The sequence below is a fragment of the Filicampus tigris genome, chromosome 11 (genome assembly GCF_054856515.1).
Source record: "Filicampus tigris isolate MCC_2025a chromosome 11, RoL_Ftig_1.0, whole genome shotgun sequence".
Lineage (NCBI taxonomy): Eukaryota > Metazoa > Chordata > Actinopteri > Syngnathiformes > Syngnathidae > Filicampus > Filicampus tigris.
This window is the reverse complement of record NC_141227.1, coordinates 19755200-19775733: the sequence shown is the minus strand read 5'-3', so window position 1 is coordinate 19775733 and position 20534 is coordinate 19755200. Positions and strand designations below refer to the sequence as shown.

Here is a 20534-nt window from a genome sequence, read left to right as displayed (position 1 = left end):
TTTAACATCTCAAGTGTGATACTGCAAATATTTATGTCTTTTTTCTTCCGGAAACATGTTTGAAGATACCCTGCTAGGATTTTTTTTGAATGAATCCCAACATGTTGCGGGCAAGTTTTCCACAGCAGAAGGTGGGAAATCTTCTGGTTAACTTATTTAAATAAATCAAGTACTGCTATAACATTTCCATAGCCTGTACATTAATGAATGATAAAGAACAACACACAGTGATGTATGCATTAAGTGTGAAGTGCACTTCCCCTGCAGTATCTTGAGAAAAATAAAGAATTTTGTTTTTGAACCTGATGAGCTCAGGTCAGCTACTTTTTAAATAGCTGTTAAACTGTTGTGCTAATTAAGAGTACTTCTTTTTATGCTTAAGTGGACATTTCCTGCTTGTTGTGATAGCTAATACGACCAGGAGACCGTTTTTTTGAATGACTATATGTATGTCAGTGCTAACTGCTAAGGGAATACATGATGTACAGTACAACAACAAAAAAATTCAATATGCAGTATATGTATTCTGGTGACCCTATTTTTCGCACAGTAGGCTGGGTATACTGTATTCAGTTTGCTGTGCTATGGAAACTATAAGAAAAATGCGTCATTTACAAAGTACATATCTTAGATTATAACCAGACATTATGCAATCATGGACGTTATGGACATAAAGTACTGTATAATGTATTAAGTGACGTTTAGTAGGTCTCCCTGCCACCCCCTCCAAAGAGTCTAAAGTAATTCACAGAATTCCAAGAGATTGTTTCTTTAAGTTGTAAAGGAGGGTTGAAAAGAACCTTTAAATTCAACTGCAGATAGCACGAAAGTAAACTTTTAAGAGAATCTGCCTTTTGTGGAGTGGCAAAAGTAGCACGGTGGTATTGTAAATGCCTAAGGGAGGACCACGATGGAGCATACCAACTCGGCGGGGGTGACTGACTTTTTTTTAGGTCATGCCATATTCAAATCTTTCGTTGCCTGAAATATATAGTTCATGATTGGGTTTACTTTATTATTATTAATTAATGAGACGATATGTTTTTAGTCTCTTAATAGCATTCCGTCAAATAACCGGCCACAACTCTTCTCACTTCTCTCCCTTCTCGGATATTTTTTCGGTTGGCCAGCTGAGAGCAAAAATCAGCTCCAAGTTCTCAGCTGCTCGCAGTCTCTCTTCTATCATCTGGCGAGACAGTCCGACTGCCTTGGAACTTTTTCTAGCTTCCTCCCCCCTCTGCCCTATCCTTTCCCCCAAGAAAGATGTCCTAACTCGGGGAGAAGACGAGTCTCTGCTGGCCAGGTAGTCATGACATCCAATTACGTGTGTTTGTGTACGTGTACTCTTGCAGGATTTCGTCATTTTTAAGAGAGCGATAACTTAACATTATTACAAGTTGTGTGTTTTGGCCTGTTTTGGGCAGACCATTCGTAATACAGTAGCTTTTTCAAAGCGTTTAAGTCGTGGTTGTTCTGTCAAGGTTCATGGTCCTGTTATTAGCTATAGTGTGTGTGTGATTTTGTGTATAGGTGTGTGTGTGTGTGTGTGTGTGTGTGTGTGTGTGTGGTTGCATGCATGAACAACCTGTTGCTGCATGTGTAAAGCCTGCATTGCATCCGTGTGTGGTCACAATCATCAAGCTTCGTGTGCGTGACACACACACACACACACACACACACACACACACACGCACACACACACGCACCCATGCACGCACATACGCTCACGACTATTTATTTGATAAATCGCTTCAGGTCCACGTACTAGTACGCTCTTTGTCCTCACTTGTAAGACTATTAAGCGTCCTAGTAGAACGGCTCTTTCTAGTAGCATTGTTTTCCACTACGGCCTTCCATTAGGCTACTGTATGACATTTATGAACACTAGTAGGACAACTTTGGTAAATTAGTAAAACAACCACATGTCACTAGTGAGGCAAAACTGTGCACCAATTGCCATCTGCACATTACTAGTACTGCTAGTTTAGTGCTAGATGTTGACGTGTAGAATTTTCTATGCTACAGTCCTACTCGTGAGGACAAAGAGCATACTAGTACGTGGACCAAAGGATGGATATCAAGGGTACTAAATAGATAATTCAGCGCACTAATAGAATGACTCGTTTGCACCAGCGGATTGACGGTTTTATATTTTTCCACTGCTAGTGCCACTTTTGACCTACTTGTGTGCAATTAAACCTTAGTATTAAACTACAGTGCTATAGTAGTAAGACTAACAGGCCCAACAAGTAGGCATGTGTCACACAATTGTAGCCTTGTGAACTATATTAGTAGTACCAAATTAATATCCATTTTAAGGTCCATGTAGATTATAATATGCTCTTTGTCATAGTAAGCCAATTCAGCGCACTAGTAGAATAACTAGAGCGCTAGTAGAACATCTGTCTTCATAATAATAATAATGGTTTCCTGTACTAGTGTCACTTTTGTCTTAAAGTACAATCACACAACTTAACCTTACTAGTACTGTAGTAACACTAATAGGCCTAATTGGTTGGCATGTGTCACACACTGGTAGCCTCATCGACCCGATTAGTAGCACCAACATGCACACTCGTAGCTTTGCCGCACTAAAATCATGTGCTTAGGTCTAGTAATAGGGTCAAGTTGTGCTAGTATGTGACATTATAAAATTGTACTAGTTAGCACCTTGTTCTTTACTAGAAGTACTAGTAGTGCAAAAGTGTCAACTTGTGCAGTTTTGCCTCCGGAGCAACAAGTAACATGTAGTTGTCCTACTAGTATGGTAAAGTTGTCCTGCAGGAACACACACACATACAATATGTTGGCTTTGTCCTGTGACAAGGATGAGTCATTTCTACTCCAGCAAGGAGGTGATGTTCTGTTTTTTTTTGTGTGTAATCAAGTACTCTGAAAACAATAGGCCACATTGTTTTTGTTTAAAGAACATTTTGAAGTCAGTGCGAGGATGGTCACACAAGCCTAAGGTCCAAATCAAAGTTGTTATGGCTTGTAAAAAAAAAAAAAAAGAAAAATCATATGCTGCACCCTAAACCGACTCTAAGTACTGATTAACAACTGGTAAATAAGAGTCCTGTGTCATAAAACCTCCATTAACTGTACAGGCGAGGTTTTAAGTTAAAACTATTACATGTGTATGCAAAGAAGTTAGCTGGGTATGTACTTCAAATAAAAAAAATTATATGCAATATGAAACACCCTACTTTTGAGAAAAACAAAAATTAGTGCATGTAATACCTAGACAATCCATGGCTAACTAGCTAGCAGCACCTGTTAACCACTGTAATATTAATACTCTACATAAAAACGGTGAACTCAAAAACATAACTCCTATATTACATAATGTAGTTGCTATCAAGTCGATGGCTAACTAGCTAACAGCTAGCAAATAACATTAATAGTTGACCAACATTGCATTGGACGTCACCGTCAGAACTGTCATATAAGTCACATTTTACATCGTCTAATAAAACATTAAACACTCTTTAACTAATTTACTGCCATTGACGTATTTATTTGTCTTTTCACAATCCAGCCATTCAATCCCAGGAAATTATTTATATATATATATATATATATATATATATATATATATATATATATATATATATATATATATATGTATATGAACCTCACTTTTATTCGAACCTTGCAAAAGTTGGGGCACTCGCAAGTCAAAGTGCCACTGTATGTATAAAAAAAGAAAAACTCTGTCAGCATTCTAAAGCATGCAATTTTAATAACATGTTGGGTGTCATCTGGTTGGGATTTTCAACCAGTGTGACTGAAGCAGTTGTGTCATCATGAGACATTATGCAAGCACGTTAGCTGCAATGATCTTAAACTGATGATTGGACTATTTCCCTTTCTCGTGCCGGCTCGGAAGTGGTCTTGTTTTGCCCGCATGTCTTAATGTTGCGCGGCGGTTTGCTTGATCCATGTGGACACGGTCAACAAAGAAACTGGTTTAGCACCCAGGGCACCCTAATGGGAAATACCTGGAACTGTAGCAGTCCCACTCTTCCAGGGGTCTCTAGCTGCAACGTTTGGTCGAGCGCACAAAAAAAAAAGCAAAGTTGATGCTCGAGAAGGTGAAAGACGTAATCGTTATCTTTTCACAGAAGACTATACCGTTTGGCCTTGTTGCAAAGCTGCTCGCATTATTAGGGATGTTCATTTTATACTCAAAAGAATGGTAAGATTATAGCAGATTTTGCAAAGCAGTTTGCATTTCCTGGTATCATTTCATCTTGCAAACTGATGTTGCAAGCGTTTTTGTGCAAGCGTTTTGAATGCACGGTTCCCACGGATGCTTAGAGATTTTTGAAAATGCGTTTTCAAGGTTTAAACAGCGACTGAACAAATGTCATGCTTTGTTTTGAAGTAGAAACTTTGATGTTCTTATCCTTGTACAGTGGAACATTTTGAAGTCAAACACAGTCAAAAAACAAAAAGCAATCCAAAATACACATTTGTATTTTTTTTCTCATAGAAAACAATATGGTAAATCTGTTTCAGGGTCATAAAAACTTTCAACGGTATGTTTCAAGGAACATTTTAAGTTAGCTTGTAACATAACATGAAACTTCCTTCTTGGCTTTGTGGCAAGTCAATCGGTGGCTAATTAGCTAGTGGCTAGTTGCTTACAATAATGGTTAACTACGAAAGTTAAACAACACTCACATTTTAATGACGCATGATGAAAGTGTGTTATGACAGAAAGTTGTAGTAAGTCATCTTTTTTGATTTTTTAAAAAAATTCCTTACTGCTGTTTTACTGTAAATATAAGTACCACCATTTGAGTATACATCCTTCACTTTGACAGCAAGTGGTGGTGATTGCTTTGTGTGCCTGGGAAACGAGTCTTGTTATAAAAGGACGAAACGCAGCTTGTGCTGTGGTGTATGTTTTTTTTTTTTTTTTTTTGTGGGTCTGTGGTCATTGTTGATCTTGCCTGATGGAAGTGTATCAGGGAGTTGAGGCAGTCGACTTTTGCGTTGATTTTTGTTGAAAAAAAATCTTAACTGTCTTAACAAGTGTGAAGAAGAAAAAAAGAAGGTCAAATCAAATGAGTTCTCACCTGTAACTCTGACGATGCCTGGGAGGTGAGTCTCTTCACATTAAGGCAAAACGCATTTCGGAAAGTGGTATGAATTCCATTATTTCAAGTTTCTGCGGCTTCTCTTCTGCCATTACTGGCACACTGCTATGGATGACCTCACTATAAAACACACAAAAAAAATCCAAAGAAAAAGCAATTTAGTCCTTTAGCTCAGGGGTGCCAAACTTGGTTTCACTCAACTTGTTTTTTTGTGATATTCAGTAAAAAAAAATAAGAGAAGCATAAATCATTTTAAAAGATTTGGGCCATTTATTACTTGTACTAATGAAAATGTTAAATGGGCGTCAGCACACACCTGCCACCATTTAAAGTGCCTATAATTAGCTTCTAAATAAGTTTCAGCTGTTGGTTTGATGGTTGGTTCACTTTTGGTGACAGTAAGGGAACAAAAGGGAAAAAAACCCTTATCTTTTATATAAACAGGAATCGATTTAATGACACTCTAAATAAAATAGCCATGACATCCGTTAGCCAGAAGCTGAGCTGGACTGTGTTTGTTTGTGGACTAGTCATGCGGCAGTTACACTTCTTGTCTCTGAGCTAATATGATCTATGTAAGAATCCTAATAATTGCCCCTGCATTTGATCATTATCATTTTTTAAGATAGATAACTAGCTTTGACGTCAAGGAAAAATTGTGGTACGCTTCTGGATCTGACCCGCAGGCTTTAAGCCACTTACGGAGTTGTCTTTTGCTATGACATGAAGGGGCATTCAAATGGAGAATTTTCGCTGTAGTTTAGTGCATGTGAGTGCAAAAAAAAAGGAAGCAGCACAAACCACATCGAGTGCAGGTTGTCACTTAGTGTCAAGTTGTGTGTGCGTGTGCTCAAGTTTGCTCCGTCTTTGTGCTCCATTCTGTCCAGGTTGCAGCTGCATGCCGAACGAGGCCCTGATGCATTCTGTGTACAATTCGCTCAATACACGCACACGCACACACACACTGATGCACAATCTGAGCCCCCACCACCACCCTTCTTTTTTGTCTTTCTCTGTCGTCTGAGTCTGGCTATTTTCCTGTTTTTCACAGCGAGTGTGTCATTTAGCTTTCTGTTCCCCTCACACTGACGCCCTTTCATGCCCGCGCTGGCCCGAGGCGAAGCGACCAGAGAAGAGTTTGTTCTCGGTGCCTTGCGTGTATTTGTTATGTGTGTGCGCGTCCTCACGCTCCTCTCCATTTCAGAAGCGTCCTTCTTCCTCTGTGACCCGCAGTCATAACTACAAACAGTGAAACTCAAACCTATGCGGCTGCGGGGACGCTGGAAACAAACACCGCCCTCCTGGCTCTTTTTCTCGTGTTTGTTCCAGTCGCGATGTGTATATGCCCTCCTCGTTAACATGATAGATTTGTGAGTCTGAAGTCTCAATGCCCAGCCGGCCTGAAAAGAAAAGAGGCATTCTCACGTACACAAGGAGAAGCGTTAGCCCGAAGCCACCCCCCCCCCCGGCCCCAGAAATACTCTAAAAGATGCTGCTGGGGATTCAGTAGTCATGCTCGTTGACATGAAAATAGCGTTTGAGGAATCTGAAAATGCAAACATTTGAAAACATGTTTCACCCTCTGTACTGACTTTGAAGTTTGTCAACCCGACTCAAAGCAACATTGTTTGCTGCATTGTCAATCAAGGAAATTGAGACAGTTGGTGGCATAGTTTCTGGTTAAAGCTCTCTTACTGGCATTTAGACACATTTTAGCACTTGCACGTGAGCAGGTATTCATTGATTTCCAACTTCAACTAGGTCGTTGTGGTGATAGGGTGTGTGCATAAAACGGTGAGCTAACGTGTTATCATAAGCGCATGGTTTCAGTTGATTGTCCTAATTTACTTAGCAGCCATCACGAGGCAGAATTGTGTGTTTATGTATACAACACTGACGCTGGCTGGAGCAGCCTCTCCAAATTAAAGCCTCTATTGTGAGACACACACAGGTTAATTGCAGACAGCGTACATTTAGAACCTGTTCTCCACCGGTTATGCAATTTGTTTTGTGCGCTGCTCCTATGCAGTTACCCTCAAACAGCCTTTCCCCTCGTACAATGCTGACATTTCATATGCAAGCTTGATGCAAGCTGAAGCTTGAGAGAAAGAGTCCAGACTTGATGATCCTGCTTTGAATGACGGAGCGGAGGGGACATTTGTCGGTCCAAGTGGCTTGGCGTGGTTTAGTTGAGATTTGCATGTTGGCAGGTTTTCCATACACCTGCAGGTGTTTTGCAAACAACATTTGCAACGTCTGAGCTCACCCAAAAAGGAGATCGGATCTGTAAATCAGAGATCAACAAAGCACAGGATTAAAGAAGTATGGGTAGTGTTTATAGAGTGAATACATTTAAGACCTTCAGCTCTTTAAGATGTGTGTGTGCGTGTGTTTTATTAATGACCAGCAACACAACCTTATCGCTTCGGAGAAAATCTTGAGGACATGTCTCTTCGAAATGGCCAAACTGAGCCGAAATAGCTGCTTCAAAACAAAATGACTGACTTCCTGTGTCTTTTCGGGCATGGGTTATTGAGACTTTTTACATTTTTTTATGGGTTTACTCACATCAATTTTCATGTTGGTAAAATAAACTTGAGGGCTGAAATTCCAGGTGCATGCTGGCCAGATTATTTACGGGGCGGTGGGTGAGGGGTGGGGTTGTCGCGCCTGCCTACACACAATGACGCAAAGTAGAATCCTTCACAATTAGCATCGCCCAACTGTCTATTTGTTGTTGTTAAAACCTCATAGCAAATGGACAAAAAAATATTGAGGCCCTGACACACTAAACCGACGTCGGAGGGTGTGAAGCGTCGTGGAGTCTTTAAGCGCCGTCTGATTGGTGTCGTGACCGTCTCTAAGCGTCTGGGGGGCATTTACGCATGTCGGCATAGCCAGTCGTGACATTAGGTCAGTCTGATTGGCTGTTAGCTAGCAAATCAGCGCTTGGAGCACCAACGGGATGTGACAAATGCGGACAGTGAGCACGCCTTCGCACAAGAGCGAGGGTTGGCAATGTAAGTATTTCACAATATTGTGTCAAGAAAGTGAGGGTTCACTTCGCGTGGGGGTTGATCGTGAGCGAAGAATATAGCCGAAATAGTGACTACCGCCGCCAATGGTATGGAAGGGTATTACATCTTATGCATGCGCAGAAGGTACTTCAATGGTCAGCGTCGCTGTCTGTTGTTGCGGTGTGTTTTGCCAGCGTGATGTGCCGACAGCCGGCCGGAGGCCACCGGTGGTAAGCATCTGTCACTATTGGTGAATGTCGTTTTGGTGTATCAGGGCCTTTACAAATCTGGCTTTGAAGGGTCCTTTTGAATTGGCCAAAATTAAAATGGTAGCTTTAAAACAAAATGACCGACTTTCTTTTCTTTTCTGACATAGGTTCTTGAGAATTTTTTGTGGGTTAGACATGTCAACCAAATTTAATGCTCCTAAGTCAAAGTCGTTTTGGAGGTTGAATTTACTAAGATGCCAGCATGCAGGAAATTCTTCACAATTTCACTTAACCTTATCTATCTTTTGCGGTTCAAACTTGGTAACAATGGGACAAAAACTAGCGTAAATCTCTCTTTGAGAGAGGCTCAGGAAATGGCCATAATGACCCTAAAATGCCAGCTTCATAAAAAAATAAAAAAAAAAAAAAGGCAGACTTCCTGTGTCTTTTCAGTTATGGGTTCTTGAGACTTTTTGCGGGTCTACTCATAATAGACAGGCCTACCGAATTACATGAAATGGGGGGTGGATTTTTAAAGTGTCCCAGTGGCGCCATGGGAAGTTGGTGAGTTTCTGAGTCTGGTAAAGCCCTCAAAATGGTGATTAATTTGGCCTAAGAGCTTAGAAAACAACATGCGTAGGCCACACAGAAAGGCCTGAGCCTTCCTCAACACATCTGTCTTGTTCTTCTCACGATGCCGTGCAGTCAGAGGGTCCTTGGCCGAGCCCCCTCGCGAATGAATGAATGAATGAATGAATGGGGCGGTAGAATGCCGATCATGGGGTTTTTCTTCTCCAAACACGTTCTTTCGCTTAACGTATCCATGACATACGCGTCATCTTATGTAACTAACTGCGAGATGATTTTTAGTTTGTTGTTTGCGCTCAGCACGCAGGCACGTTGACGCTTTAGAGCTGTGAGATTGGGAGCAGCCGCCAGCCAGCGTGTAAACGTACCCCTGACGGATTTAGGGGCTCTGGTTAGTGTGCACGCAACTGAACAGGCCCTCACGGATAATGACGGAAACCGCAAGCAGGAAAGGCAAAGATTCATAGGGAGGTGGGGGATGGTGTAATTAGCGAGGGGGTACCTGGTATATGGAGAGTCCAGGCATGTTGGGGTCACCGCAGTCGGGGCAAAGGGGGCCCTCGTACCTTCTCGCACTCAAAGTAAAACACCTGATCTTGGGCCTGTCAAGCACGTCAGGGCAACACTTTGAATAAGCGCCGCTCTGAGACAGGGGTCCTGACCCCCCGAATACATTACACACCACATAGAGGGCCTTGTGTTTTGTTTGCAGCTCGCTGGTCCACCACTACCACTTGGCAAACTGCCCTCGTTGCATCTAACAAATGTTGAGTTTTCATTGTTGTTGTGTTTTGAGTGTGGTTGCCATAGCAAGACCTGATATTTTTACATAAGTGCACTCGTGATACTTACTGTAGTAATAGTTTAATCAAATTTGATTTGAATGGCCGGGAGACATGCTTTCCCAAATACAAAGTCTTCAATTGTTATGGTTGTTTGTTTATTGATGTAATGATTGTAATGGTTGACTCTGGATCATTTGCACCATTGTTGTTGTATCAGTATTCCCTCATACAAACGATTATTAATTACTCTTTGAACGATTTTGAATGTAGCTCTGGATCAAGGGCAATTGTTGGTCATTTTGTGTGTCCTCCACTTTGGAATAATGGCGTTAATAGTTGTCACCTTCTCACCGAGCCTTTTACTAATGACCGGTTGAGATCAGGAGTATTGTTCATTGATTGCTGCACAGCTGTCTGCCACATGGGTACCAGCCAGTCTGTGGGACCCAGAAATACAGTACTAGTTTCAGTACTCAAAACACTGCCTATGAGCATAATCGATAAAGAATCATAAACTGTGAGGATTTAATTTCGGAGTGCAAGCTTACAAATTCAGCAGGGTATGGAATAGTTATTTACCCGACTGTACGTTACATGAGATCGAAGACGAGAGCAGTTTCCAAATTTCTGCCTTTACCAAGATAATACCTCGGTTTTAATTGACACTGTCAGCGTGGTATTACTTTAACATTGTATGCACGTACTATATGTTTTCGGCAATGTATTGGACACAACTCAGGATGATACAGTGAAGTTAAATACACCTTTATAATGAGACTTATTTTTAAGAATCTTGAGTATGCTACATAAAGTCTTCCGAATGTGACTGCCACATTCTTGCACTGCACGGGAAAGTGTTCCCATTTGTGCCATGTCTTTGTACTCAGCACTGAGAAGTACAGCTGGACTTTTTAAAGGTTGATTCCTAAGCACATCATTGATTAAGTGACAAGTAAAAATGATCTGGGCGTCATTGTTTGACCACTTGTGAAGATGGAGTGAGTGTTCCGAGGGCAGTGTTCCCCCCGCGTGGATACTAGGGGTGATGGGCCGAGCCTTCAGTGGTATGTCTTGACCTCTCTAGGAACTATCTTTATGACCTGCACCTCACGGCTGGTGAGTGAGGTGGCTGTGAGTTCACTCTGAATGGATGGTCCACCCTGCAGACTTGGAACAAAAATAATGGCTCCCACTTGCATCCCTACAAAAAGACCCACTTGTGCTCAAAACCTTTAATTTTTATGCTCTTGTAACATCCTAGTAACCATCGGACACGTTCCAGTAACTGTCTAGCACATCCTGGTAACTTAGACTTTCTTTTAACTGTCTAGCACGTTCTGGTAACTGTTTAGCATATTCCGCTAACTTCTACTACGTTCAGGTAAATATCTAAATAACTTTGATAACCATGTGGCACATTCCAGTAACCGTCTAATACAACATTTGTGTGACTTTAAAAGCATTGATGTGCAACACAATTTATTAATTGATTATTACATAAATTGTCAGGTTTTTCCAGAAAATGTTTGAGTTCAGCATTGTATGGGAATGCTCCAAAGTGTTTGATTAGCCTACTGTATAATGGTGTATTTGTTTTTCTTCATTGGCTGCATTCACCAATCAAAGTCTTGACACCAGATGCGCTCTGCACAAGTATGCAGTAGGTCGAGCCAATCGCCGATGAACACAAAACACCCTCGTCGGAGAGCTTCACGGGGCCCCAAATAGGCATGTATTCATCTGCCTGCACAACTCTCATTTTAGGCAAGGAGCCACATTATCTTAGCTGCCCTTTTCAGTGCCCTCCCCAGTCACTTGCTATTATGAGCCAAGAGCCGCTGTCTGCACTCTTGCCCGGCGTGCACAAATCTGACTGGAATTACCACTCGATTTGACAAAGCCAAATTGAATCTGGAATGATCTAGCAGTAGATTTGTTCCCATTTAGTGATGAAGCTTCCCTTCAGTTTAGCTCTAATCTGACATGATGGAACCGTGAGCAGCTCTGACATCCTTTTCAAAGCCAGACAAGAAATGGACTGAATTTGTAACTTGATTCATTTGGTAATACGGGACAGGTTATAGTAATCTTATATGGAAGTGAACTAGCCAATTTATGAGGATAGTGTGAATGCTTACAACAGCCATTGTTTATCTCTTTTGAAACATGCGGTTGGGTTACTTAGAGGTCCGACTTTTAAGTCTTACGCTCGTGGCTTGGCTTGTCTGGCACCCGTATTTCTTCACGACTCAACAGATCAAATGAGAGCATTCGTTAAACCACAGGCCTCTGCCAAGGCCAAACACTGTTGCCAAATTGTGTTTTTTACTCCTGTCTCCTTGCATAGCGACAAGAGCTTGAGTACCGAGAACATTTAATTTTTGCAGTTATACGGTGGAACGTCGCCGTTTAGAATGTTCCACTCCAGCCCTGCTGTTGGCTGGGCATTTTACTAAAAATTAAGAGTCCGTTATTCGTCTGCAGCATGGGTACCCTTCCGTCGTCCGTCATTCGCCTTAGGCCGATCCACCTCTAATTTTAAACTGGCTTCCATCGGCGACTCCGACTAAACTTTCACTTGCCTGCATCCCTTATCCAGCCTATTTTAGATGCCTCCCTCTTCTAGACACCCCTACTTTAGACCAACTTTGTAAATGTACTTATTACTAGTAATGTTGCTTTGCTTTACACTGTGTGGAAATATACATGAAAGAGTGAGAATTCAGTGTAATCAGTAGCAAAGGAGAGGAGAGGCTCATTGAATGGCTGATGTGATCTGTCGACACTGGAGTATGGGCTCACGACACTTCTTTCACCATTGGGCTCTGGTTTCTACATCATGGCAAGCCGCTTCATTAAGTAAGCATGGCTCGGGGCTTCTGGTTCATACCCTGCCCTCTCCCATGACCCTCTACTTGCCAGTCATTTTACACACACACACGCGGTTAGCTAAAAGGCACACATGGTATGTCCAGTTGCACAATAGGGAAAACTCCTGCATGTAAATGCCACGCTCCCAAACTCCCGCACTAAAACCCACTTGTTGGCATTGCCTATTACTCAGTGTCAGTCCTAATCAGCCAAAGTAATCGTACACCGATCAACTAGAACATTCCTATTCTTTACTCCAAACAAGAAGCCTAGCACAGGCTTTATATTCCAGCGAGGGATCCAGTTGTGCGCCACAGATTTTTTTTCCGGGGATAAATACGGATACTGGTAATTGGAATCTAACACATGCTGGTAACAGTCTAACACACTCCAGTAACTGGACTTTTCTGGTAACTGTCTAGTGCATTCCTGTAATTGTCTAGCACATTCGGGTAACTGTTTAGCATGTTCCATCACTGTTTAATATGTTCCAGTAACTGTCTGGCACAATGGTTGCTGCTTAGTACATTCTAGTAATGGTCTAGTATGTTTCCAAAACTCTCTAACACATTATGTTAGCCCATTTGGGTAACTTGCACATTCTGGTAACTGCCAGGGCCATTCCGATTGCTGTCTTATCACGTTCCGGTAGCTGTCCAACATGTTATTGTAACTGTCAAACACATTGCAGTAACATTGTAGCGTAGTCCTGTAACGGTCTAACATTTTTAATTAACTAGCACGTTTTAAAGTCTAAAAAACTCTGGGCCATTCTGTTAACTGTCCAGCACATTCCGGTAAGAACATTCCGGTAACTCTCTAGCGCATTGTGTTAACTGTCTTTCATGTTCCTGTAACCGTCTACCTGGTAAATATCTAACACGTTCGGGTAGCTATTTAACATGTTCCGGTAAATGTCTTCCACACTCAGGTTACTGTCTAGGATACTCCTTTGACTGTATAACACATGCCGGTTACTGCCTAGCATTTGTGCCCAGTTGCACAATAGGGATAACTCCTGCACGTAAATGCGACGCTCCCCAACATTCGCACTAAAACCCACTCATTGGTCTCACCCATTACTCAATGTCAGTCCTAATCAGCCTCAGTAATCGCACACCGATCACCAAGAACATTCCCCTTCTTTACTCCAAACAAGAAGGCTAACACGGGCCCTCTATTTCTGCGAGAGGCCCAGTTGTGCTCCACTGACTTTCCGGGATAAATGGAGCTAATGGGAGTCATATGCCTGCAGTTAGTTTAGGCATTGCCAAAGTAAAACATCTTGAGTATAGTCATGGGGTTGCAAGAGATGACATGGTAAGTAACATAAGCTCATAGGAAATCTGTTTGTGGAATACCCAATAACGAACAGGTGTGTTTTCTAAGTGCAGCAACCTCCACTTAACCTGTACAGGTATGCACACACATGCGGGCCTGCAAAAGCCATCAGCCTAGTGTGTGTCGCTTCTCAAACAGTTGCTGTGAAGAAGCATGCTCTCTAATTGGACGTTGAGCGGTCAGCTAATGAGGGAGGGAAGCCCCGGTCCGAGGTCACCGCAGCTATTCCTGCCATCCGGCAAAAGGATGAAGGAAGCATACCTGAAAGATCTCCGAATCAGAGTGGAGTAGATGGGATGAGAGCCTCAGATTTAACCCTTATGATATCCTTTACATAGACACAATCAAAAGGGCTCACCTTCCCACAAAAGCCTGTAAAAATACCCACTAAAAAGTCACTCTTTTAAAGCTACTTCAGTCTGAAATTTAGTATATTCTGAAATGATACGCGTGCGTTGGTAGTAATTTATAGGAATACCCCACTTTACCTTATCTTTTGTTTGGATTTCCATACATTTTCTTGTCCATCCAGTGGCACCACTTCAGTGTTGTTTTTGGCAGGCATTTTAGATTTAGTCTTAGCCTTTTGGCCAAAAATGATTATGAGTTTTAGTCACATTTTAGTCATTCCTATTCGTGATAGTTTTAGTCGACGAAAACTCCCCAAAAAAGGTTTCAGTCTAGATTTAGTTGACAAATACTCAAAAGGTTTTAGTCAATTTTAGTTAAAAACAGACATACGGGTTTCCACGGGTTGGCAAAGATCACCAACCCCGCATAGGGAAACTGCTGCCACCGCAGGGTCTCATTGGCTGCCGCAGCTGTGGAGATCAATGGGAAGAGCCCGGCGTACGTCTTAATTAGATTTTTGTGTAGGACAATTTAGGGATCAAAAATAGCCATTCTAAATACACACTATACACTGTACATGAAAATGGATCTGTCAAATTCAACCTGGATTCATTCAACCCAGCCAAAATGACTTCAAAATACCATGTCGCTAGGATCTCTTAAGGGTTAACCTCTTTTACAGCCACTATGGTCTGCATGCAGCCGCAATGTGTGCATGAAACAACCACACTTCCATATAATCTCCTTCCACCACATCTTTAGCCATGCCGTCTTTTCCCGGGATTAGCTAAATGATTCCGCCATGTTTGCTTCTCCACATGTTTTGGCTGAGGAAGCATTTTAAGTGTACGTCAGCTTTGCGCTTGAGAGAGTACTCATTTGGCTCCTAAAAACAGAGTTTTAATGAATGGAAAAATCTGGATGCTTGTTGTGGAAAAGGATGAGGCACTTGTGGCTGTAGGCATCGTCAAAACATCACGATGTTGGAAGAATTATGTTCTTAGCTGCACTAGTAGACCTCCGGGGGGACCAGAAGAACCCATGCAAGTCCCCTAGTTAAACACATGTTGTTGTCTTTTCCTTGACTTTGTCACCTGTCCATATGGCTACATACTGTATGCTCTGTTTTACTGCTAGACCAGGCATGCAATCGGGCTTCCCGTTCCCTTAGGAAAAAAAAAGCAAAGCACCTTCATAAAATGGTATAAAACTACCCAGCCTGTTTTGTAAAGAAACATTTCGAGTCAAATAGCCTACAGCATGGAGCGCTTTATTTAGCTGCTTTAGTCACATGCTAACTTTTGTTGCCTCTGCCAAGGAGTTAATGTGTTTATTTGTTTATTCGCATTAGAAAACTTAAACCAATCTCAGCCAAGTAAAATAGACATTAAAATTGTGTGCATTTTGTGTGTGAGTCTTTATTGAAACATTGCGAGATGTCTTCAGCTAACTTCATTGGTTTGTAAGGTTATGACAAGTACTTCCACCCCCAGGACTGGAGTGGAACAACATCGAAACCTGTCCTTACTATGATTTGTTATACGACTAAATTGAATTTCAAGCTTAAGTCCAGGTACTACTGTTCGCTAGCTGCGGAACAAATATGAAGCAGTTTAATAATATCATTGCCATTATTGTACCATTCCAGAATGGTGTCACGATATGTATCATGTTTTGGAAAATGGTGTTGCTCATACCTGCTTTGTGTTATCTGTCTATTATCCCTCATGCCAGCATCGCAGTGGAGTTGTCTTTCTTACAGTACACAATGACCGCGTAGCGATGACTTAATACACTGTCCTAGCCACTGTACAAAATACAGATGTCAAACGATCATAAAAGGACTCAGCATTTCCACATTTTTCTTTTCTTACCTGAACAGAGAGTGTCTCAAGTGCCGGGGGCGTCCTAGCTGCTCTTTGGCTTAGATGGGAGGTGCCAGCTGACTGACTGACTGCCCGCCTCGGACCCTCATCCAAGATGGCTGCCTGTGGCCTCTTCCTCCTACTCCTCTGCCCGATGAGACTTGTGAAGAGCGCTGCGTTATCATGGTGATTATCTTCTCCAAAAGCCTGGAAAAGAAGAAGGGTGTCAATGATGTAAGGCCCAAGAGCAGCGAACGAAGGCCGGTAAGAGACGAGAGTTGGAGCGTTTTGCTTTTTCTTTGGCTTTTTGGGGGAAGTAAGCAGACTTGTGTTCAAAACTCTAGCGTTGTTCGAAGTTAGCGTAGGGTTTTTACATATCATTAGTAGTAAACTTAACTTTACAATTCAATTCCATCCATCCATTTTTTTTTTAGCGCTTTCCCTTATTAGGTTTAAGGGTGAGTGGAAGCCTATCGCAGCTGACATCCTGAACTGCTCGCCAGCTACTCACAGGGCATGTGTGACAATTAAGACTCAGAACCCTGAACCTCACAACTGTGAGGCAGGCGTGCTTCCCACTAGCTCACCGTGCTGCCCGACTGCAAAAGATTATTTTCTGTTGCAAAAAAATTATTTTGTGTGTACCCCTTTGTTGGACCTTTTTTCATTTTGTTGTGCATGTATGTCAGTTTAGGTTGGCAGCACATCAGTTAACACCCTGCCATGCCCTTGCTAGCGGGCAAGGAGAGCCACAGTGAGGTATCACTGTATTCAGTGGAATATCAAATGTTACAAAAATGCTGTAGATATGTTTTGGATAGCCCCGCAAAGCCTTGGGCTCCCTTTTCCACCAAAGAAAACATGTTTTGTGATTTTTATTTTTTGTTTATTGTTGTTGTTGTTGTGGTAGTGATCGCCTCAGTGTGAGTCACTGTAATTTTCCGCAGCATTTTCTCTTTTGTCCCTCGTGTGCAAAAGAAGTTGCCACCCTTGTTGCAATCGAGTGAACTGAGAGAGATCACAAGACAGGCGTGTGCAGGCAAACCTTCCTCTGCACACGCCACTACCTCAACGAAACTTACAGTACTGGACTTAGACTAGTCAATAGCAGCAAAATGTTAACAGGATTATGAATTGATGGACCATTTTGAGGGCATCAATTCCCTTTGAGTAAATGTACTGTTATTTCATTTGCATACTACCAGCCTGTTGAGCAATGTGTTAGCCATTATGCTACAAGTACATGTAAAATATACAATGACCTTTGTGCATACCCACACACCTTTGTTGATCATAGTAATAAATAATACAGCTCCATCCATCCATTATCTATACCGCTTATCCTCACTCTCGTAGGTTAAATTAATGTTTTTGATACATTGCATGATTTAAGTAAAACATCCATCCATTTTCTATGGTATGTGACTGGGTGCCAGCCAGATACAGGTCACATTTAGACAAACATTCATTCACACCTATGGAAAATATAAATTCATCAATAAACCTAACGTGTATGTTTTTGGAGTGCTGGAGGAAGTCGTAGTAACAGGAAGAAACTTGAGGAGAAGAATATATTTTTTAATGTTGTCAGTGTTCAGTGGAAACTCCATAAAAAAAAAAAAAAACTCTTTGGGTGATTTGGATATAAATGTGGGAACAAAAATTGTTGTGGCAGCAGAGGGCTAGTGGTTGGCCCAGCTGCCACACAGTGAGGCTCTGGTTTCCTCCCATATTCTAAAAACATACACATTAGGTTCATTGAAGACTCTAAATTGCCCATAGGTGTGAATGTTATTGTAAATAATAAAATGCTGGATAAATAAATAGATCTAATATTCATCACTATGAACTTAATTCAGTCCTTCTCAAATAGTTTACTACTGTAGGTGGCACTGGCATGCTCAATTATTATTTTTTTAATTTGATGGACTTCAAAGTCTTTTACTACTAGACTAAAAAAAAAACGTTCACGTTTTTCTTTGTTGCAAGTTGATCTATATTTCTTTGTTGCGTTTTCTTTAAGATTATTAAGGATACCATGTTATGCAGACAACTTAGACAATTTATAGTCTTTATAGTCACAGCGGAGAGTTGTGGGTGTCACGAAATGTTTTCTTCGGGCGTAACCAAAAATAATTAAGAAGTGCTGGCTTAATTACAAACTCTGCTGTCATGTTTTGGGCAGCACGCTGTTTCGCTTGTTTGCGGTTGACGGGACTTAAACATCTATTCATGGTGCTTGTTAAAGGAGCTACGAGGAGGATCTGCATGGCATGAGTGTGTCGGAAGGTTTTTGCAAGGGTACTCCACATCCCCAAAACATGTACTGTATGTTAGGTTCATTCCAGACTAAATTGCGTGAATGTGAGTGGGAATGGTTGTTTGTTTATATGTGCCCCGAGATCGGCTGACGACCAATTCAGGGTGGACCTGAGGCCAGATTCAGCTGGGATAGGCTCCAGCTCACCCGTGACCCGAAGATGGATGCTTTATTATCACTGGCATGTGACAATTATGGTGCGATATAACATTTCCACAGGAATTTTAACTCTGAGGCATGTGTCGCATATAGGCCACTGGTTTTGAATGCAGTATTCTACTCAACTCCACTGGAATGCTGCACTTTTTTCCCTCCTAACACAAACATAGTTTCCGAACACAAACTTTACATATGACTGTTACTCTTCAAGGTAGGACAATATACAACTAGGGATTAAATAATTCCATGCATATCGGGTTCTGCATTTGCATACTTTGAGTTCTCAGAATCTTTCTGGCTTCTTTTCAGCGTGAGCACCACCACACCATGAGCAGAGGGACGACCCTCTTCTCTTGTGGAAGTGCTGGTGAGTTGTCTATTTTGCACTCATTTGAGCCATTCATGTCTTTGAAGTAGCACAAAACGTCCGATTTCCAACGTAGAGGTCAGAAAAGGTAGCATCAACGGTTTAACTGAGCATTTGGCTGTTTCTTTGACTGGAAGTGAATGATGTAAGCAGACTCAATGCATTCAAACTGCATGTCGTGTTGTCAGAGTTGCTGCGGTTAATTTCATTTTCATCACGTGCATGATGATTAGGAACGTTTAAAAATGGACATTTAAATGTTACACATTACTTGCGGAATGTATGGACGCGTATTCAAAGGCAGAGGCAACGCCAGACATATTTGGTTGTTTTACACAGTTAACGTATTTCTTCCCTTGTGTGACAATTAAGAATCTTTTTAAAAATGAGATGTGTCAATAACCCTTGAATAGCTCTCATAATTAAGACTGAATATATTAAATATTAACAATGGTTAACTTGTTACACTTTTTATGACAGTTAATGTTACAGTATTACAGGGTGTCTTGGCTCACAACATAAGACGACATGGAGTGTCATCAGAGTTAAGGTAGACAATAGTTAACTTATGTTCGTACTTGGATCAAAGACAACACTGTTAAAATATTACTTATCGGGTGTCAGTGGATTCTGAAAAAGTCATACATTTCATTGTCCACAGTGACTATGTTTGCATGCAATTAATATTCGGGTTAAGGTCAAAATTTGATTTGAGTCATTCGGAATAACCCGTTCACATGGCTTGAGCGGACGTAAACAGTGCATGCATGCATATTCAGGTTGGAAAGGGAGTAACCCAGGCATGATTTGCGGAATTTTAAAAACCCGAATAAGGGCATATTTGGGTTATTGCGCGCGTTTACATGGCTTTTAAAAAACCCGAATACTGCCAATCTTCGGGTTTTAAAAGGTTTATTGGCTGCATGTAAACACAGTCAATGAAGGCCTACATTATCCTTAAACAAGCCTGTTCAAAAGTCTTAAAAACGCCGCAGACACAAACAAAACAGAATATAAAAAACAGCATTACAAAATGTCTTTCAAATGCCGTAATTTTTCTGTTCACATCATAAGAAATTTCTTCAAAAGGTCTTTTTTTCCATTTCTCCAACATGTCAAATATTGTGATTATAATATTGCGCCTACATTGTCAAGTCCTGTTGGTCATCTTTAGTGAAGTGGCCTTAATGAAATGAATGAAATTTCTTACATCAGGCTTTTTTAAACCAGTTTCCTTCGTTTTCAACGCCATTTCGAGTGTGCCTGAACAGATCGTGTTCCACTGTATTTGGCTTTCACTTCCTCTACTCTAGTCAACATCTCGTGATCAGCGTGCACCTGTTCCATGTTACATTGCACATTACGCTCTCACGGGAGATTGACAACAATACACTTCCTTCAATAAAAATACTCCCAATGTTCTTTTCTTCTTTTTCTTTGCGGGTGTTGACATTTAGAGGAGTGTGGCGAGGCCTTTGCAATTTGCATTGCGTGCCTCGTCCATTCAGGCGTCACAAGACACTTTTGAAGTTGTCTCTTTTGTTGAGTTGTTTTCA

The 20534-nt window shown here is 41.4% G+C and overlaps 1 protein-coding gene across 2 annotated transcripts in view; it reads left to right on the top strand.

Moving 5' to 3' along the window:
* The first annotated feature begins 778 nt into the window (after positions 1-778).
* The window catches only part of LOC147140060 (protein FAM53B-like), a 32077-nt gene continuing 12321 nt past the window's right edge, over positions 779-20534 (top strand). The window contains exons 1-3 of one of the 2 annotated variants that reach the window (XM_086044306.1): positions 780-1303; positions 16150-16396; positions 18921-18978. In XM_086044306.1, the coding sequence (XP_085900432.1) occupies positions 16316-16396; positions 18921-18978 (139 nt within the window). In that variant the 5' untranslated portion in view covers positions 780-1303; positions 16150-16315. Of the gene's footprint in view, positions 1304-16149; positions 16397-18920; positions 18979-20534 lie in introns of both variants that reach the window. The other variant, XM_086044307.1, reaches the window with a different exon arrangement.